Source organism: Pipra filicauda, unplaced genomic scaffold (assembly GCF_003945595.2).
Source record: "Pipra filicauda isolate LSUMZ 115617 unplaced genomic scaffold, ASM394559v2 scaffold275_size1018216_pilon, whole genome shotgun sequence".
NCBI classification, from domain to species: Eukaryota; Metazoa; Chordata; class Aves; order Passeriformes; family Pipridae; genus Pipra; species Pipra filicauda.
In genome coordinates this window covers 504,226-525,819 of record NW_024104393.1, presented here as the reverse complement: position 1 = coordinate 525,819, position 21,594 = coordinate 504,226, and the positions used below count along the sequence as shown (strand labels likewise).

Here is a 21,594-nt window from a genome sequence, read left to right as displayed (position 1 = left end):
TCAGCTCACTACACCTACCTTTGGAGTGATTGGGGCTGAGTCAGGATGTTATCACATCTCAGCAGTTTCATTCATTTAATGGCCTGGATTCTTTAGATGTCCAACTGCTGCAGAGGAAGTGCCAAGGTCTAGGCACTTCCAGCTTGTTCAACAGCACGTTGAAAGCACAAAAAGCTTCAGTGGTTCAAGCCCAGAGCAGCCCTGAGACTTTGCTCCAGATGTTTGGCAGTACTGAGGACACTGTGGCAATCTGATTTTTCTTTATCAGTGGCAGGAAAGACAAATGCCATTGTCTGCTGCCTGTGTTTGGGTACCACCCATCAGCAGCATTCAGAAGTTAATTCCATCATTCCTAAGCATTCAAATAAACAACAAGAAGAAAAATAATTTTGATTACATCAGTGTAATGGGAGACAAATGTAGCCCGGTTTGCAAAATCGGTCTTAAATTTGACTTATGGTAGAAATTTTCTGGTGTAATTTTATTGTTAGTGTTGTCTTTCCACCCATTAAATCTTTGCAGCATATATTTCTATCAGCTAAAACCCCGATGCCAATGCAATTGTAGCAGCAAAACAGTTATTCTGGTAGATTTTATCAGAACTTCAGGGAAGTGGGATGAAAAACTCCAGCACCTTTGACTGAAGTTTTTTTTGAAACAACAGATGATCAGTTGGAAACACAGCTCATTTCTAAGGCCCAGAGAATGTCTCTAAAGGCCCTAAATTTTCATCTGCTTAATCACTGCTGATTTTGGTCACATACAGAGAAAACTGAGTTTCAGTGGAGATGGTATAGACCCAGTACACATTATTGGTGAGTTTATTTGGCTGTCGTGAAGTGAATTTTATAAAACCACGTTATGAAAGATGTAGATTCTATGTGGCAACTGCAATAAACCCATGTCCTCTGCTGTGCAGAAACCCACTAAGGGGAGTTATTAACAATTGATAGCTTCTCTGTGGTTGTGTTTATTTTCTATAGTGACTAATAGTTTACTTGAGCAGGTACTGCCCCACTGGGGAGATCTGGCTGTCCAGGCTGTCAGCTCCGTGTGTGCCCACAATGAGCTGAGGGAAGCAGAAATCTGGGATGGTTTCTGCAAACACACAACCAGGAGAAAGTGTGTGTCTCCAACCCAAGTGCTCATTCACAGTTGGAGCACTACAAACTTGAAGGAAACACAAATTCTTTACTGTAGCAGCAGTTCACCAAGTTCAAGTGAACCTCTCGGACATGCTGACACAAAAACATGGCTACTAATTTAAAGCACAAAACACAAGAAATATTTTGCAAGAAGCCAGTGAGTCATATTTTCCTCATAAAATTGTTGAAACCATTGTGCCCAGAAACAATTAAAGATGTGACTAGGGCTGGAAAAGTTTAGCCATAAACACAAACAGACCCCAGTTTTTTGTTTGTAAAGGATGAAGGTCATTTGGCTTGAGGAATATCCTAAAACTAACAGAGACAGAGCAGAACACGCAGTTTGTGTGTCCTCATTGCTCCACAGGAGCCCCAGTGTTTGGCCCTACATGCCTGAATACTTGGTGACACCAAAAGTTAAATGCCAATAGACTGTTATGGCAAATCATCGTAACAGGGGCAAACAAACCTACTCCTTTAATTTGAAAAAAAACCCTTTTTTTATTTATATGAAAAATGCCCCTCTGAGACCTGAAGGCTCAGTCATACAAAACTGATACTAAAACATTTGAGTGGATGAGTCCCTGGCAGTTGAGATGCGTGGTCAAGACTCACCAGCTTTATAAGAATTTTTCAAGACTCCATGGTTTTTCCAGTAGTTTGGTGTTTCATTGCCTCTGGCAATAGACTCCTTCATTTTGGCCTGATATTTTTGTGCTCTGCATATGCCAGCCCCTGCCCAGCTACTGTCCTTGCATTCTGTGCTTTTGGGAGGAGTAAAAGGGAGGAAGTTCCTCTGCTCCCTAGAGCATAACCTCTGTATTTATGAGATTTGGAGACACTGGCCTGCACAGCAGAGCTTACAGGTTAGGAGGCAGATTTGAACTGCGCTTTGTTGGGGGTCCTTATCTGATTTATTTCTACCCTAAAGGCGGGTAGAATTTGAGATGTGTCCAGATGCTTTTTCTCAGGGGCACTTGTAACACAGCTCAGCACTTCATTCAGTCACTCCAGCTAGAAAAACCCTCTGTTTAAACAACTGCATTTATAAGTCTTTCTTATAAATACAATGTTGTCTTGACATCCAACTTATGGTCTTCTGCTCAGAAGTGTGAGGGGAGCTGTCAGATTTCTAGGTCACTACAAAAAATATATGTATTAGGTGTGTACCAAGAGGTATTTGACTCTGTGGACATTATTTCAGAGCAAGAAAGATAACCTCTCTAATGGTGCTTTCCTAACATGATTGAAATTCCCTTCGCTCTTGGGGAACTGGGAAAATGTGCTTGGGAGTTGCTTTGGGGAGTAGCTGTGTTAGAGCAGAAGGTGACAGAGTCAGTGGCCTCGGGGACTGAGCTCTGTGCAGTCTCAAAAACAAATGACCCTGAGGAGCTGAAATGCTTTTGGCCATGTCCAAGTGAGGCCCAAGTCATCTCTCACTCCTACTGATTTGCCACAGTACATCTTTTTAAGTCCAGAATTACATTTGATTTATAACCACACATGTGGCAGCAGAATCAAGTCTGGGCAATTTGAACAATTTCTTTCTTTCCCCAGCTGAGTTTGGGGGTCTGTACGTTTCCAACATAGTCCTTCACATCTAAACTTCAGTGCACAGGATTTTCTTCAGGAGTCTTCTCATCATTTTCCACTTTCTTTTCCCTGCCAAGGGCCTGCCTGGTTTTGTTTGTTCCATATCTAGGTGCTCCAAAGGCTGTCAGTCCATGCAGGCATTAGGGGTCCTATAAAATTAGACAAGCTGCTCCTGCATTTTCTTACTCCCTTTTAGCCATGAAATAAGTTTCCCAGGTTAAGAGCTAACAAATAGATCCTGGGAATCTGGCTTAGCCTTGCTGAGGGATGTGGTCAATAACCAGGAGGCTATTCCTTTTATTTCTTCCTTTAACAGCTTGTTATGCAATTACATTTTTCAGTAAGTTGCATGCTTTTTCAGGCTAATGATCCTTTTGATGGGGTGACAGTTCACAGACTTACAAACATCTGAAAACTAGAGGAAAGAATGGAAAATATTTTGAAACTTCAGCTGTGATATGATGCAAGTACAAAGTCTGATTAAGGGTGTTAAGGAGGATCTTTTCAAAGGAGTATGTAAGTGCTGTACAGTTTGATTAAAAGGTGATTAAGACCCACCTACGTTTTCAATGTAACAGGTTTCCATGGATACTACTGAGGCTGTGGAGTCCCATGGACTCTGATCCTCTGAGATGTAAAATACCTTGCCATGCTCAGCACCTCTGACAAACCAGTGAGCTTGCAAAGCAGGCAGCTGTTTGGCTCAAATTTATCATTTTCACATCTTGTTCTAAAATGTTTTGCCTGTTTTTCCCAGATGTTTTCAGGAGCTTGGCACAGCCCACAGAACAGACAAAGAGTCTTAGACCTCAGCCCAGGGAATTGACTGAGTGGCTTCTCCTGGACCAGTCAGTCTCACCACAGGATCTCTGCTTCTGGAAATCCAGGACAACTGTTCCTGCTTTGGGAGATGATGATACCTAACCTTAGTCACTGGCAGTAATTCCTGTACTTGTAGACTAGCCCAGAATTAGCAAAACACCCTCCAACCCCATTCCTCTCGGGAAGTACATCGAACCACTCAGTTCTCACGGGCACTCTGGAAGAGCAGTGAAGAGGTTGCTTTCCAGGTTAGTGGCAGAGCCAGGGAAAAAACCTTATGTTGACATTTCTGGCCTCCTGTGTGACTAATGGTAGCCATGCTAGAGGGAGCATCCACTGGTGGATTCAGAGCTCGCTGCTCTTCAGAGCACACTGTGATGTGGGACTAACATCTGCATGGCCATGGAGAGCACTTTCTTGGAGTTTGTACTTCTCCCAACAAATACATACTCCAGCTTTTTGTTTGACTCAGTTTTACTCAGTTGTGGTGTTTACATTACACCAGCTTGAGGGGGGAAGGAAGGGAATTTTTCTGTATATGAACTGTCCGGGTGATTTTCTACAGCTGCTTTGAAGGATATGTCTGTTACTTATATTGTGACTTGGATTCTATAGACACATGGCAGAGAACACAGTTCTCCAGAAAGCCAAAGAGTTTGACTGATGGAAAACAAGAGAGCAATCCAAGAGAAACCCTGCCAGAGGAGGAGCATGAACCTGAAATTTACTGTTGAAACCAGACTTCTGCCTTGGGCTTAAGCACCACACTCAGCCAATCCTACCATTGACTGCAGTGTGGCTCTGCACACATGCAAGGAACTGCTTTTTGGACCTCACTGAGTCTGGAGCTTAAGTATTGTTCTGGCATCCATACTGATTTGGAAATACACTGGTTGGCCTGGACTCCTGAAGCAGTGGGACAATTACAGGGTTTTTAAAAAAATCACAAATGTAGAGAGCCTGTGAATTGAGGCTATTCTGGCTTTTGCATAGTGAGTTTGTAAAATCAATCAGAAATTGAAGAGGGCATGAGAGATTTCATTTTAGACTGTTCAATCCCTCATTAATTGTATAGTGGATGGCAACAGAGGAAACAGGATTTGCAGACAAGTCCTTTTTTTCAGGTTATTCTCCTGTCTGTTGTTTTGACTTTCCGCTTCCATGCAGCTCAACTCTTGCAGCAGCACAAGTCTGAACTGCCAAGAAGGTTTTGACTCATCTGTTTTTGTGTTTTATTTCAGAAGCCAACAGACTCCCTGACTGGGAACCATGTCGGTCAAACTCACCTTTGTGTCCCCTGGTGATGGGGGTGGGATCAGCAGGAGCTGCTCCTTCACTGGGTTCAGCACTGTGCAAAGCAGAAAACTGGCGTAAGTAACATCCACCTGATCCTTTGGGCAGCAGGCTGGGAATGGAGTTCTTAACCTAAGGCAGCTATGAGGAGATGTCATTCCTTAATTTTCATCTTAAAACTACTGAGTGTTGTCATGGTTCACTGATGAACAGCTGTACTTCACCCCAGACTGTCTTACTGCTCTGCACACTGCACTGCAGGGATGGTTGGATTACAGAGGTGATGGATCAGACTCTTAATAGTGTCCATTTCTTCTGAAAAAATGAAGGGCTGCAACCCTTCCTGCTAGCAGCCAAATAGTGACTGATGTATTCTGACTAAAGCCTTCTTAGTAGTTATGGTAATCAGAAGTCTCCCAGACCTTTAAAAAGATGGGGATGCTAATGGTGAATCCTGGCAATATCTGTCACTGGAGCTGGCTCAGATCCTGCTGAGTTACTGAAGCAGAGCAGCATTTCATGAGAGGAAGGGCTGTGTTCTGGCAGTGCCACAAGGGAGAGGAAGGGAGGAATCAAACAGGCCAGGAGGCCACTGCAAACCCACTGCTCTCAGTAACAGTCCATAATCCAGCCAAGGCTGAGCCCAGCCTTCAGCTGGGCTCTGTAATTGCTAAACCATCCTGCACTGATCTTCTCATTTTGCTTTTCACAAGCTGCTGGGCAGCATTGCTCTGTGTAGGTAACTGCAGCTTTTCCACTAGAAGTGCTTTTTCTGAATTCAGCAATCCTGTAAAGTCTGTTGAGTGCTTTTAGTAGATATGATACATAAATGTAAAATTAATATGACTGCCAGTGCATGCTAAAATAATACCAAAGGGAATCATTTAGCAGTATCATATAGAAGTGTTGGGAAATATGCCCCTAGGAATATTGTGCTCAGAAAAATCCTGTTATGTATCAGGAAAATACCTGACTCATGTAATGAAATATCTTACCAAAGAACCAAATGACTGAATCAAACTTTTAGTTAAACACAGCTTAGTAAAGTAGGAGCAAAAAATGAAATCCCAGCATGATTGTGATGCCATCAAGAATTCTTCAATTTGAATTAACTGATTTGTTGTGGAAACTGAAAATTAATATTACCTCAAGCAAAGATCAGACATCTAAAATCACACCAATCACTAAGATCTGGAGAAAAACTCTGTCAAATGATATAAACAGACTTGAGCTTTGAGTGGGAGTTCTAGCAGGGAAAGGCTCTACCAGGAGCAGTGTTGAACAGCTGTGTCTGCAGCAGGGGTGTGAGTGCTCCAGACAGAGGAGTTCATCTGTCCCTTCAGGTTATCCTGTTACTTCTTGCTGCAAAGGTTTTCTAACCAAATGCCTCTCTTTATGCATTTTTAAGATGGTGCTTTTCATTATGTAAGTGTTTAGACAGACAGTTTTGCTCAGGAATCACTGCAATAAGGAAGATTTGTGTACTAGACACTCAGTCACAGCCCAGTGAACATGAGAGCTTTCCCCAGCATTTTTTAATCACCCTTTCCTAACTTATCTCTCCCTCAGGCACTGTTGCAAAACACAGCAGGAGCTTGCAGGGGCCCTGTGCAAGGTCTGTCCAAAGGATGACACACAAATCAGGTCCACATGGACATTCTTAAACAGATGCTAAATATACTTTTGCTTTCCTTTAGCAACTTCCTTTTGAGCCTCTCAGTCAGACACACGACTTCGTATTTCTCCACAATGGGTTCCACAGGAAGTAAATATTATTACTGTTATCCATAAAGTGGGAAATCTGATACTGAAATTATGAAGTTCACAAGGGAAAGCAGCAACACAGCATCCAGCTTTTAGCTACTGGGCCCTGCAGGCCCACATCAGCCACTGAACTGTTGTATGAAATGTGTGAAAATGAGATTCTTACATCAGTGCTCCTATGGGCTACAGCAGTCAGTGGGAGATGCTGAGGAAAAGGGGGAGTTTGAAATCCCAGCCTCTCTGGTTGCAGTACTTAGATGCTGTACTTCCAACTGAAGGGAAATGATTTCCCGAATTTAGGATCCGCACTCCCAAAATCTGAAGGTAAATTTCAAATTCCTTTACTTTCCAAAATGAAACAAAACCCAGGAGTAATTTGGTCTGTTTAATTTCAAAATACAGAAATTATCTGTTCTATATGGTATCTTGCCAATGAGAGTACTCTAACTCATGGAATGAGATGCTATTTCTTATTAGCATGAAAAGATTTTAAGTGATGAGCCTTCTAGGAGACTCTTTCAACTGCTGTTCTTGGCTAGACTGTCCCTTCCAGTGTTATTCCTGCTGGAACCCTCTCACTTTGCATGGAATACTCAAACATTCATTATCTTAATAAAGAAAAGTAATATTAATGTAAGTTTCTAATTTAAGAGTTGTGTTCCTTGTTATAGGTAACCTGAGCTCCAAATGGTTTGGTTAATTAACACTTTACATTAAGCCATCATAAAAAATTAAGATAGTCATGGTAGTGAAGAAATCAAATATCCAGTAAAGTTTGGCAACACCTAATTTATCAGATTTTTTGCAGAACATATGTTAAAAAATGGAGTCAAGTGGATGAGGATAATTAAAGTAGTTACTCAAGTGTTTCTATAGTAGGAGCAGGGACAGCTCTCAGGTGTGTTGGGTTTGGGCTTTAATCACCAAGCTCAATAATCTCCTTAGGCCTCCAGTCACATGCCTTGAACTTAAAACAGCCAGTGGTTAAGTGTAAAGCCTTTTAAAGTTGGTAATTTCTCCAGGTGAGTTGAATTTAGGATAGAGATTGGAGAGAAGGAAGAAAGCTTCTCTGAGAGCCACCAGTTGGTTTGGTTTGCTTTGGTAGATTGGGGAAGCTTGACTTACAGGCATTATTAACAAAACTATATAAAAATAGCCAAGACTTAGAGGAGTGTATAGATAGAGGTAAACCAGTCAGGAATCATCTGCAGAGAGCTCCTTTTCTGGTTTAAATTATGTAAATATATATATATAAGTAATGGCTCAGAGTGTTCTCACTCTGTAGCTTGGCACAAAAAATCCTGTGTGGGACTTCTCTTAGAAACAATATTTCATTTTGGTTTTGTAGTTCCTTTTAAAAGTAATTAAGTGAGGTGTTAGATGCTGAAAATACACCTTGATGATTCTATCTTGTATGCAATCTAGGCTGGGTAGTTTGCTTTTTAAAACCGTGGTGGGGCTCTGAGCCATGGTTTAAAGGGATGGAGTGCAGGCAGAGGAATGGCTGTTGCTAAGGATTTTTATGTGAGCTTGATCAGTCAGACCTTGAGCAGTTGCCAGCAGTGTGAAGTTTCTGATGTCACCTGTGAAAGTATTCCCTGTGTGTCCAAAGGCTTTGCTCTTTGAGTAAATGTCTATGGAGTTGGGCATACAACTTGCAGCCTGGAAGCTTTGTGGGTTAGGCATCTCCCTTCTCCCAGGTGATGGGGTTTGCATCTTCCCTGTATTTCTTTTCTCTTTCTACAGAAAGTCTCTCAGCAGAAGCTCAGTGAGATCAAGGATGTCTCTGAAACCCCCCAAGGCTTATAATTCCCTGCAGAAGGGGGCACTGATCTGGGATCCAAAGCCACTGCAGGTGAAGAAAATTTTTGAAGCTTTGAAGAAAGGACTTAAGTAAGGACTTTTTAAATATTACAATTTGCCTCACCTCGTCATGCTGCTTAAGTCTGTCTGTCACTGTGCTCTGTCTCCATCTGGCATCTCTAAACATGTGTGGTGGCTTCCCCAGACACTGACTGGGGACCTTGTAAAACAAGTTTCATTCACTCTCAGTCTGCTTGCAAGCAAAGTGCTCTGATGCTTTTGTTTTCCCCAGGGACAGGTAGAACTCAGTGGGGAGATTGTCCATCTCCTGGGGAGCAGCTGAGCTCCTGTGAGGAAGGGAGGCTTTCAGAGCATGCAGGGTGGCAGGGCAGGGATGGGACAGCCAGGCCTGGGCAGTGCTTGGCAGAAAGTTTCTGGAGAGGGAAGTGTGTGGAGTTTGCTTTGACTCAAAAAGCTGAATTAAAATCGAGTGCAAGTGAGGGTGTGCCCTACAAGGACACAGTGGGGAGGCTGGTTCCTCAACCATTTCTATTGTCCCTATACTAATAAGGGAGCACTTGCACAATTAGCTATTCTAGGAGGGGTGGAGGTGTCAGGGTGGCTTTTTGTTTCTTTTTTTCACCCTCTTTAGTGGAATTATAGCCTGAAGTTCAAAAGTCATCTCTGGGTGTCTTGTAAGGGAAGTCTAAGCAGGTACACCTGAAAATTTCAGCTGTGTCAAGGTGATGAAGCAGAGCTGTAGTACAGCTCCATCTCCTTATGGAAATGTAAATAACATTACTTTGCTGTAAATGTGGCATTATTTCAGAGCCTTTATCAGAGTGGACTGCACAGCCACTGCTGCATCAGGGCAGACTGGGGTGTAAAGGCAAGAGACCAGTCGTGCTCATTGGCTCTGGCTGGCTGGTGTGGGGTGTTTGCAGCAGACAATGGGGACCAAAGGGTGGGCTGGGAGCCTGAATTCAGGGTCCTGTGGCTTTGGGGAAGGTGGCAGTTACCTCAGAGAACACTGATATTATTCAGTGCTGAATGGGCAAACAGGCCATGGGTGAGCAGCCCACAAGGGCTGTGCCTCCCTGGGTGACCGACACTGCTCTGCCTTCAACGGAGTCCCCAGGTCCTGTAACACAAAAATGCACATCTTAAAGCATTACAGTTGATGTTGAAGGGTCCATCTGTTATCACAGAGCTTCAATTACACCCTGCAGCTCCTATCAGAAGATAAAATACCTTTTCTTGGATGTGTAAACCCTGTAGCTCTTTCTGCTGGCATCCTACTAACAGTTCCTTCACGTGTGTTGCTGCTGTCCCCAAACTTTTGCTACTGTATTAATTTTGGTCAGAGTTTGTTTTCTTAAGCAAAGAATGTAAAATGCACTGTAATAATACATTGTAAAGTCAGATGTGTCACATTTTTAGTCCAGTAAAAGACTATGAAGTCTTAGCCCTAAAAATATCCACCAACGTCTTATTAGAGGATTTAGATTTAAAAGAAACTATGAAACCAAATGTTTTTGCAGAGTTTAGAATTTATCAGAGCTTAGGGAGGAGAAACCATAAAGTGGATCAGAATTTGTTCCCAGTTTTGCAGTGAATACCATAGGATCAGCCTCCTGCCAAAACTGAGTAGCAACTAATTGACTGAAGTAACCTACAGAAAACAACTGTATCAAATAGCAATGCAAAGTCCAAATTTTAAGCAGATGCAGACAAAGTCCACTTGGTGCTGGAGTGACTTGGATTTTTAGTGCAGAACATGTTTTTACATGCCTGTTTCTTTATAGCTATAGAAAATAACTCTTTATTCTGTTAACCATCTGGGTGCCATTCCATCAGGCTGGTAATTCCAACATACTTAAATCTAAAAGTGACAAAGCTTTTCTGAAAGGTAAGTGAACACTTTTCTGTCACCAGCCTTGGCTACTTCTGCATTGAGCTGTCAGTGGCAAGTGTTAAGGGCAGGCAGCTGAATGCTGGAGACATGGGGCGTCTTGGGGGAACTGGTTTTGAAACAGTAAGAAAATGAAATGCATCAAAGCAAATGTGAGTAAGTGCAGCTGTCTAAAATGAGGTTATTTTGACTACTCAGAGCCTGTGTCTAATAATGTAGCCTTTACTGGGTGACTCTTACTCCCTCTTAAACGTAAGAGGAAAAAGTTACCTAAGTCTGCTCTGTATTAAAAGCAAAGTTGGAAGACGATGGTCTCAGCAGAAAAAGTTTAAGGCCCTGTGGAAACTCCTAAGGCACAACCCATGTGTGCAAGCAACTCTGTAGAAGCCAACTGGCACCAAGTGCTTCACACCTTGCAAAATAGGTCTTGTTCTGGAAAAAGTAATGGTTGCATCAAGGAATTGTCTCAATGTGGTATTGAGCTCTGTTTGCTAAAACGCTGATGGCATCTGCCTTTCCTTACCTGGGCAGCACTTCTGTGAGCTTGGGTTTGTAGGGCAAGTGTTCCATATTGCAATTCTCTGTAAGATGGGGTTGGTTCTTTCTCCTCAGTAACTGCAGAAGAGACTTTCTCAACAAATGAACTGACAGGAAAGGTTCAGGTAGGAATAGTCAGAGAAATCTGAAAAGATCTGTGAGTTGGTTTATGTGTTAGAACTTGCTATTCTCCTAATCCCTCCTTTCTTCTTGCCTTTAGTAGTACTACCAGCTCTACTGTCTGTTTTGTTTTGCCTCAAGTTCTAGAATAAAGCCCATCTTTCATTTGAATGATTTATTTTAAATGAAGGGAAACAAGAACCTGTGAAAGTTTGAGTGCAGTGTGTATGTGTATATGCCATGTACACTCATGCAGCAATGCTGGCCTTGCATTGCACTGCAGCATTCCACAGCTTGTCAGAGGAAAAAGGAGTCAGGAGGATTCCTAATGTAAAGCATCTTTAAATTTTGGGTGACAGTAACCATCTTCTGGTACGTGTGGGGTACAGTTGTTCCTCTAGGGTCAGCTTGGCATTCAGAACAAGTATTTGTCTATGGAAACCAGCCTTTGTCATCTCTTGGCCCATTTCCCTGTAGCCATTCACATCTCAAGAGAGTAAAACAAGGGAAGTCTTCTGGAGAAGGAAGTTGCTTCATAACATTCTGCTGAAAACACCTACCCAAAGAATTTCTAATGAATGTACCAGAGGAATCTAACAGTGGGTTTTCTTTCTCTCCAGTGAATACCTGGAAGCACATCAGGCTGAATTAGATTATCTCTCTGGTCGACACAAAGATACAAAAAGGAACTCCAGATTGGTAAGATTTTTTTAATGTCAAATACTTAAATAAAGTCACAAAAGTAGATGCTCTCTCCCACCTGGGACTCCCAGGAGTTTTCCATTTAAAATGCTGAGGTGGGATCCAGTGAGGCATTACAATCAGCAATTTCCCAAGGAAGGTAGCCCTAGATGTGAGAATTTAACTGGAGATTTCTCATTTTCAACATCCAGCAGTGTTTTTCAGATCCTGTTTCTTTACTGGGATGATATCTCCTTGTGTCTGCTCAGTGGTCAATGTTTGTAATCTCAATTTAGTGCAATTTAAGATAGTGAGTCTGGCAGTACATATGAAAGTATCATTAATAGGTACAGATACACGTGCTCTCCTCTTCAGCCTCTGCCATTTCTCTTTCAGGCTTTCTACTATGACCTGGACAAGGTGAGCCTATGGGGGATGAAATGCTGCAAATAGAGAAAAATGGATGATGTGTCTGCTGTGTAACTTACAGATATGTTTAGGAAATAATTTCTCAAGTCCCCTTCTCTCTCTGTCTCTCCTCTTCAAAAGCAAATCCGCTCTGTGGAGAGATACATCAGAAAGCTGGAATTTCACATAAGCAAGGTAAGGGGGTTCATACCTTGTACCTGTCAGGCTCACACTGCTTTGTAAGTGACTTAGCTAAATGGAAACCACTTTAATTATAATTCATCTGAAGGGGAATGATGCTGGGGACTCTCTGAAAGCTGTAGCCACTCTTTGTACCGAAGGAGGGGATTTTTATTTATTTATTTTCCTGAATGGTTCTATTCAGGCTGAATGTTGGGCGCGACCCAACCTGAGTTTTCCTGTGAAACCAGTTTGGACACTCTGCCAGTTTATTCAGAAAATGTTGCTCTGGGAACACTGACATGTTCTTCCCTCCCCTTCTCACAAGGGGCCAAAGGGGCAGTTCTGTGGAGTTTCTGTCTGCTGTCTGCCAGCTGCTTCCAAAGGACTGGAACCTCCCCTCTGGCATAGCTAATGGTGGAGGGGGCTTAGTCTGTATTGAAGGAATTGGTTTCCTGCTCTGCAAGTAAATTTTTCATGAGAAAAGTGTTACTCCACTCCTTGTCTTCTACTTTGGTAATAGCAGAGCTAATTGTATTCCTGAAAAAAGCATGGGATATTGAAAAGCAAACTGTAGCACTCTGTAAAATGCAGGAGTTGCAGCACCCTGCAATGCTCTGACAGAGGGATTTGGTTGGGTTTTTTTTTTTTGCCAGGAAAGATACTGATGTTCCTTTCCAAAACTTCTTAAAATTATGCCAAGGTAATTTTGGTTCCTTCTTTCCCCATCTTCCAAATCCTAAAGGTAGAAGAACTCTATGAAGCTTATTGTATCCAGTGCAGGCTGCGAGATGGGGCCACTAACATGAAACATGCCTTTTCCCTGTCCCCTTCCACCAAAGCCTCCAGAGAGAGTCTAGTGGAGCTTTACAAGAACTTCCAAGAGTGCACAGAGGTATGAAATACCACATACTTGTAATGAAGACCTGACTTCTTAGCAAAAAATGTACTAGGACTTGCTAGTGGCTTTTTTTTTTGTTAATGGTGTGGGTTAAAAACCATGTATAAAATACATAACATAAAAATTCTTTAATACTGAGGTCCATTATGACTTCCACTGGAAGCATGGGATGAGAATTGAAGGAGGAATAAGCTTTGCTATTTTCACAAAACAAGGAATGGAACATAACTGGGAGTGGTCAGCTGAAGCAGTTCCACTCTTCTGTGGAAGATTGTCTGTCTTAAAAGTAGTATGAATGGACTCTGTATCTGCCTCCACTAGTGAAAATGTTTGTGTGTCCTTTAAAATAATAAAAGGGCCAAAGTCCTCTAAAGAAAATGGCCCATGTGGGAAGGTGCTACTCTGCACTGCTTTGCAACTGTGATGACTGTGCAGTCTTTCTTGTAGGACATGTGCTTCATAGAGGGGGCCTTGGAGGTCCACTTGGGAGAGTTCCACGTGAAGATGAAAGGTAAGTTCCTTTCCTCTTTCCTTCAAGACTCATCAGTCGATTTTGTGGTCTAGGTAGCAATCTGATCCACTGAGAGTCCAGCTATTCAGTGCCAGTTGCTTCCACTGGCTTGCTGGATGATACCCTGAACAGAGTTCTGGCAAACTCCTGTTTGCTTCAGTGCTGTAAAACAGTTCTGCAGTGGTACTGTCTATCTGAATACAAAAGCTGACAAGCTTTCTTTCCTCAGCTCAATTAAATTTTGTCCTTTCAAGAGTGTCTTGGGCTTGTGGTATAGCTTCTGCACAGAGCTGAGGAAAGGAGAGGTATTGGCCAGAGAGCCACTTGATTTATTGCAATCTGAAACTCTACAGGTATTAGGAGTTTTCCTTCTCTTTTCAGGGCTGGTGGGCTTTGCACGTCTCTGCCCGGGGGACCAGTATGAGGTGCAGTATAAAGCAATTAATTGTCCTTTACTTTCCTGGTGTGAGTTTGCAATAGAGGAACAGGAGAGCAAGGGTGGAACATGTAGGATGAGAGCAGTGGGTGATAAAAACACCCACTGCTGTGATGGGAACAGTGCTTCGGCACATTCAGGAGTTACTGTGCCCTCTGGGCTGGGGAGGGAAAGGTGTGATTTGGGTGTTATGGGAGGGTTTAAAAGATGGCAGTGATTGTCTGTGAAACCCAACCTGTCTTCAGAGTTACCCTGGAATCATGTAGCAGTGGCTGCCTGTTTCTTGGAAGGCTGCCCTTGGCATCATTTGAATGCACCTTAGTGTCTTACTGGGTGCTCTCCTACCTGTGACAGTTCCCAATGAATTCCAGTGTGCCTTGTATTCCAGTACCCCCACACTTGGAATGCAGTGTAGTTCTGCAGCTCTTCTAGAATGGGTGGGACGTGGCATTTGGCACTGCTTCAGGTGTTAAAACCTGCATCCTGAATTCCTGTCTCCAATCTTCCAGCCTTATCCAAGTTCCCAAGTGCATGGTGATCAAGGGGATGGCTTCACTCCTGCCTGACTGGAACAGTGAGAGGCCTAGGGACTGAAGGGAATGTTCTGGGATATGTTGACCCGACATCCTTTGCTCTTTGTGGTTTCCAGGTGTTTGTGCGACTGGGGCGCCAGAAATGGAGGTTGAAAGGCAAGATCGAGACCGATGACAGCCAGACATGGGATGAGGAGGAGAAGATTTTTATACCCAATCTCCACGAGAAGTTTGAAATTAAGGTGTGGTGTATAATGGTTGGATTGGAATCAGTGGGTTAACACGTCTTCTGCCACTTACCTCTTACCTCTTAAGTTACCAAGTGTTTCTGAAAGTTCTTAAATAGTTTTCTTTTTCTAGCCGTGTAAAAATGGCAGTTAATCCGTGTTCTGTCTAGTGAAGGGACATGTACTTCTGGTTTTCCTTTGCTTCTGGCCCTTGTAACTGTATTAGTGCATCTGCTTTCCCCTAGTCTGGAGTCTGGTCGACGTGGTTGTGGTTTGGGTTTTTTGTTTGGTTGGGTTTTTTTAAAAAATGTCCAAGATCAATATCTGGGATTTTCTAGGATGAAGTCTAGATGTAGAGACCCAGATGTATATGTAGTACCAATAGTTCTGTTCTCTACTGAAAGAGAGAAATTAATGTATAGAAAACATACCATTGCACCTGTGTGTGTTTGGAGTGTGGGGTTCAAACCTCCCTTTATCCGGGTGCAGTGCAGCTGTTTTGTTGTGTTTTACTGCAGAGATGCTCCATATCTGTGAAGAACCAATGGCATTTATGTGCTGCTGCAAACTGTACTTTAAATCTTTGTTTAGAGTTCTGACACTCTTTTAGAAATCCCTTGGAACAGGTCACATCTTTGGCAGTAAGGGACCAGTGCAGTGGCCGTAGGTGACACTGAGGGAAGTGTTCAGAGCCCCACGTGCAGCTGCCCCTGCATTGGTTCTGACACCTCCCTTGCAGGGGGAATTAATCCTTAAGCAGCATTTGCACTGTAACCTGGCATCTCTAGTGGGCTGGACCCTGCAGCGTGACTCCTGTCAGCCTGAAGGGAGCTGAGATTGAAGGCTGTGCTGGATTCTGTCCTACTGGGAAACTGTGCCAGTGCAGGGTTTGGGGTTTTGGCAGTTGTGTTAAAGCAGCTATTGCAGTGTTCTCCTCCTATCTGGCAGCAAGAACTGGGTTACACAGGAGACATTCTTTGGCATCTTGCCAGCACTGCCTTTGGAAATGTGCTTATAACATGCTTTTTTACTGTCACTGCACAATGAAGATCAGGTGAGAAGCTAATTCAGATCCCTGTTTTCCCATAATAGTCGTTAAAACCTGTATTACTTTGTGTGACAATGATAGTTTTACTCTTTTTGTCAACTTATGAAAGTCTACTGATGAATGTCCTCCACAGCCTCCTGCTCTTTCCACTTTGTGCTTAATGATCTTTGCCCAGTGCAAATACATAGCAGGTTTAAAAAAACAGAGAAGAAAATTGATGAGTGCCAAAGAGTGTTCCAAGAGGAGCCCAGCAGCATGACTTCAGCTCTTAAAAGAGATGTAGGCAAGGAACTAATTCCAAAGTGGAGTTCAGGCACTTGTGCTAAAATTCTGTGCTGAGTCTGATGCTTCATGCACTTCTAGAACAATGTGATCTTCAGTTGGAAGTATGTTTTTGTAGCAAATACTCAAGTTAGGTTGTTGTTTTTTTTTTTTTTTTTTTTAAGTAGCTGAAGAAGAAAAGTGCCAGCCTGGGAAAAACACAGGCCTGTGACTGCATTGGTAACAAACCTGGAGCCACCTGCAGAGCTGGAGGAAAGAATGACCCAAGTTCTGATTTTGATCCTGCTGAGCTCAGGACAGTTAGAGAGGTCACAGAGGATGCAGAGAGTTGTGTCTCCAGATCCTTTAGGCAACTGAGAGCTGAAATAGTCTGGTACTGAAATAGTTCCAGTACTAGAGCAAGAATTACAGACTAATTTTTCTTAAAATCATAGTCCACCAAGTTCCCTTGTCTGAAGTGCTGTGCAGCTCTGTGTGTCCCCTTTGCCAGCCCCCTGGGAGCTGTTCCCTGTGGGGATATCAGCTCACAGCTGTTTAGGAGCCTAGAACTGAGTATCAGTGTTTGGTTTGTTATAGGCCTCAGAGCAGAGCTGAGCCTGGGGTGTTCTCCTTTCTGTGCAGGTGACTGAGGACTGTCTGGTAGGATGAAACTGGATGTGTTTGTCTGTCTCTGCAGGTGACAGAGCTGCGAGGACTGGCCACTATTCTAGTTGGTGTCGTGACATGTGACAGCATCAACTTCTTTACAACCAAGCCTCAGGCCATCATTGTGGACATCACTGAACTGGGCACCATCAAGCTGCAGCTGGAGGTCCTCTGGAAGTAAGTAGAGCTTCCAGTGGGAAAAGCTAGAAAACATTGGAAATGATCAAAGGCTCCTAAGTATGTCAGTGAGCAGCATTCACCCCCACAGTCCTCTCTCCATTCAAGGTGCAGGACAGATGACAGCCTTGTGCTTCCTCACAGCCATCCCGGCTGCTGGGCCTGATCTCTGTTGGAGCAGTCCTCAGGAGGGCAGGGGAAAGGACACAAGCTCTTTCTATGACCTATCAGATCTTCCTTTGCTCTTACCAAAGCCATGGATAGCCATGGGAGCTGACTTAGCCTGACTTAGTGAGCCTTACTTAGCTCACCCCTCTTCACAGTGAGCATTCAGTCCAGCTCCAAGCAATTTATGTCCATCTATAAAATATGAAAAATAACTGAAGATGATGAAATGAAACTGGAAGTAGCAGCTTGTAGGCACAATGAAAAAAATACATAGCTGAAATTTTAGAACAATCACTCTGACCAGATCACAATTTGTTATAAATGAAGCTTTCCCAAAACTTGGCACCTTCATATTTGCACTGAGTAGTTATGGATACGAGGCCTGTTTGTGCACTACAGGGAAGCTTGGTTACAGATGTGCTTTTAAAGGAGCTGAGCATTGTCATGGTGCCTGTGATTTATTAAATTGTTTTATAATTTAAATCTGTAAGTTGATTATTGTAGTGGATTACTGATGTTATTAAAAGCAAATTCTCACTGTTGTGGATGCTGCAGTGGAACTTATTCCTCACTCCAGACTCACCAAGGTTTTTGAGGTAGTACTGTTGTTTCTGCTTTATGGGACTGTTGTTCCACACTGAAAGGACCATCTACAACAAATCAAGACTTTTTAACCTGTTTCCATTTACTGTTGTCCAGGGATTAAATGCAGCCCCTTAGTGAAGTGCCCAGTTAAACAGTGGGCACTGTTCTCTTGTACCTCTGTGTGTGGCTCACTGCAGTCCTTGATTCTTCCCAGCCCTCCATGGCCAAGAGGCCTTTGAACACACCTCTGTTGTAAGGACCCTCTTGAAAGGCCACTTTGACCTGGGATCCAAGCTCTCTCCAGGAAAAGCAGAAACAGCTTTCAGGTTCCATTTCTGGGGCTGGGGAAAGAAAAGCTTTATTGATCAACACAGTTTTCTGAATGTCTCTTGTGCATGCTGTGGTTCTTGACATTTACTGCTGACTTGTACCTGCAACTGGGCTGAAAAATGTGTCTTGCCCACAGCACCTGAAAATGATTTTCCAACACACAGATTGCTCAAAGTCAATGAGAAATAAACTCACCCAGCAGAGTTTGGCTGCACCCATTTATGGTGCTTCTTCCTCTCGAGATCTGACAGTGGGCATCAGGATGTGGTGTGTTTTGGTGAGGTGCTCAGAAGAAATCACCTCTACTCTCTTGTTATTAACCCACACCAATGGCATCTGACAGTCCCTTCACTTACTGCTGCTGGATCTGCTCACTTCCTTTCCTCTCTGTCAGTAGCTTCCATAATGAATTATGCACATAAGCTGTTCTTACAAAAGGACTGTACGAGGAAAGCCCCTCCCTATTCTGGGATATTGCATAGTTCCTCATAATAGCCCGAATCTCCACAGCAAATTACATTTGTGGCAGAACTTTCTGGAAAAGTCCAATCCCGACGCTGTTGACCCTCGATGGCTGTGGTGTCTGATAGCTCCGAGTGCAGCTCTGGGCTGGCAAAAGCAGCAGGTCTGTGGTATTTGGGACAACCATCACAGCCTTTGGAGTTGGCAACAGTTGAGCTGGGAGCAGGGTTTGTCGTGACTCATTTTCTTTGGGAGTTAATCCCCTCTTGGAATTTTTCAGCGTGTGAGAAAACCCCGGCTGTGTGTCTCTGCTGTGTTTAAGTTTTGCGAAATGCTTTGGTGTCCCACCAAGTGGATTCTCCAGAGCACTTCTGTGCAGAGCTGGCCTCTCCTCTGGCAGCCTGCTTGCTGGAGTTCTTTGCAGAAAAGAGAAGTTTTGTGGTGATAACTCAGGGTGTTTCTGTTTGCAAAGCTAGAGCACTCAAAACAACAGCTGCTTTTCTCTTTGATTTGAGAATAACTAAACAAATCCATCTGATTTGCCCAAACTTCTCTGAGGCACAAGCTTTCAGTCTAGACCTGCTTTGTGAGGAATCCAAATGCAGATCTCTCTCTTCCGCTTCTCAATGTATATTTTCTTTTAAATAGGTCTCCAGTCTTCTGGGCTCAAACAAAAGTGCCTTCAGCTCCTTTATAGATCATGCCATGAGGAGTGTGAATGAACTTGGGGCCGTTGCAGAACAGCTTTGTTGGCCAGTTTGGCAAAAGGCTTTGGGTTTTTTGCCAACCTAAACAGCAGTCTGAATTCTGTGTCTCACATGCGGGACAAAGAGAAAGCTGTATTCTCCTTTCAGAACTTCAGCAGCACCCTGTGCTGGGATCCAAGGGCACCATCCAGTCAGAACTGCTCTGGTGACTCTGCCTGCTTTGGGCTGTGCTGGCCTGGCTCACAGGGCTTCCTGGAGTGAGAGAAAACCTGAAGGGAGAATAAAAAAAGGAAAGTCTGGTTTCTATTTTTGGATGCTGCCAGTCCTGATCTTATAGTGAAAACTTAGGTGAACATGTAGGTACTCCTGCAGTATCTTCAGGCAGTATCCATCAGTGCATCCCTGTGCACTCATAGCCTGGGGCTGTGACAAGCTGTACTAACCTGGAAAATGTGCTTGCTGTGCTTTAAGGGGTAGGTGAAACACCTACTAACAACCTTCTCACTGTTAAATTGCATGGGCATGTTCACCTGGGTTTGATGGTGGCAAGAGAAATCTCATCATTAATAGTGAGTCCAATCAGTTGACTAGAATTGGCTTTTTTTTCTGTATTAATGTAAGTCTGGATTCACAGGCTGAACACTGGGATTCAGGCAGGTCTATCCACCAAGAGCACTTCTGGTCTGCTGGTATTTAATCCATGGACAGAAAGGGAGTGCTTAGGGCACAGTGGGAGAAAGCAAGGCAGATCCTCTGGGGCTGAAGGCTGGACTGAGTTCTGCTCTTAAGCTCTCTCTCATCACTTCTGCTCCTCTGAGAGCATAAACCAGGCAGTGTCCTCCTTACCCAACAGAAAGTGCAGCAGGGGGAGGTAAATTATAGAAATCTCAAGTATTCCATCACTCCACAGGTTTGGTGGGTGTGACAAAGTAACATCTCCCTGGGAATTCATGCTCAGGGCTGGCAGAGCTCAGGTGGGCCACTTTGATTTTTTTTTTTTTTCTAATAGAATTTTTAAGCCTTGAGAAGGTGCCTATGGATAATCCTGTGCAGGCACATCAATGTGGACAGGATATGATTAGCCACAGACACCCCTCACCCCCTACAGCAAGTACTTGCTCCACAATTTAAAGTTAAATAATGACATTTCTGCACACTTTTTACCTACACAGAGGTTTTGTGTCAATGATTTCAGGAAAGCCATTAGACAAACTAAGGAAAAACCAGTGACAATTAAAGGCAATAGTCTGTTTGCAAAGTCTGGTGCATGACAGATCTCAGCCATGGATTGCCTCAAACCTGGGCATGTGTCTGGGGAAAGCCCACTCTATTTGACTAATTTCCTGTGTTTTCCCCTGGAATATCCCCTACTGGATTCTGTCAATGTCAAAATGCTGGGAGAGATGGATTCATAGATCTGTCCCAGTCTGATGGTTTGTTTGCTGTAGAAATGTGGAAGGAGATGATGGATCATGCCCAAAGAGCTTAGAGCCAAGAGATAATAGAAGCTTTAGAGCAGAGTCCATTCTTTCTTTCCCCTCTGCTCTCAGCTGTTCCTTGCAGGGACTGGGAGTGTGTCCTTGTCTGGAGGCAGCTGAAGAGCTGCATTTTGCTGGAGGGTTCCAGGAATTGTCAAAGGGGCAAAACAGATTCAGTTTGTTGTTGTTGTTCCTTTCCCAGAAGTGTCATTTTGCATTACTGCAGTGCTATATTAAAAGCTAAAAGTGAAAAATGTGAGGAATGGATCCCTGTGACTTTTTCTAAGAAATACCACGAGTAGGAGTAATTTGCTTTCATCAGCAAACACAGCAGGCTTTGGGGAAAAGGCTCTGGCTGTCAGAAACCCTATTTATTTCTGTCCAGTGAGTCAATGCAGGTGGTGGTGGTTGGGACTCCGTGGAACTGGGCTGTGTGATGGACCCCAGCTGGGTGACACTGGTTAATTCAGCCAATTAACCTGTGCTAGGGGAGCTCAGAGTGTCACCTCTGTGCTGAGGAGCTGCACTGCAGGGTGCTGGGGAGAACTGTCCCTGTGCAACACGAGCAGCTGAAGAGACTTGGAGCTCTGCTTTTCAACTTTTGCCAGAGAGCAGAAGTTCTTTTCCCTGCAATTGATTAGTCCTCATTCCCTTTTGGATCTCCTGCAAGGTACAGCTGAATGCAGCTGACTTTATCCTGCTGTTTGGTCGTCATGTTCCTATCACTGAGGTTACAGATTTGTGGTGAACAGTTCACTTCTTTCCAAATGCCAGTCCTTAAGTGGAAAAACAAACTTTCTTTTGGTGCCACAAGGCATATCAGTGGGGAACAAAAGTAACACGTAG

At 43.5% G+C, this 21,594-nt stretch overlaps 1 protein-coding gene across 6 annotated transcripts in view; it reads left to right on the top strand.

The window, feature by feature from the left end:
- RIPOR3 (RIPOR family member 3) overlaps positions 1-21,594 on the top strand; it is a 54,107-nt gene that overhangs the window by 23,471 nt on the left and 9,042 nt on the right. For 5 of the 6 annotated variants that reach the window (XM_039382598.1, XM_027751861.2, XM_039382599.1 and 2 more), the window contains 10 exons: positions 4,802-4,930; positions 8,364-8,510; positions 11,610-11,688; positions 12,067-12,090; positions 12,220-12,273; positions 13,004-13,153; positions 13,607-13,670; positions 14,052-14,095; positions 14,756-14,881; positions 16,873-17,018. In XM_039382598.1, coding sequence (XP_039238532.1) covers positions 4,830-4,930; positions 8,364-8,510; positions 11,610-11,688; positions 12,067-12,090; positions 12,220-12,273; positions 13,004-13,153; positions 13,607-13,670; positions 14,052-14,095; positions 14,756-14,881; positions 16,873-17,018 — 935 coding nt within the window. In that variant the 5' untranslated portion in view covers positions 4,802-4,829. Of the gene's footprint in view, positions 1-2,821; positions 3,809-4,801; positions 4,931-8,363; positions 8,511-11,609; positions 11,689-12,066; positions 12,091-12,219; positions 12,274-13,003; positions 13,154-13,606; positions 13,671-14,051; positions 14,096-14,755; positions 14,882-16,872; positions 17,019-21,594 lie in introns of those variants that run through there. The other variant, XM_039382601.1, reaches the window with a different exon arrangement.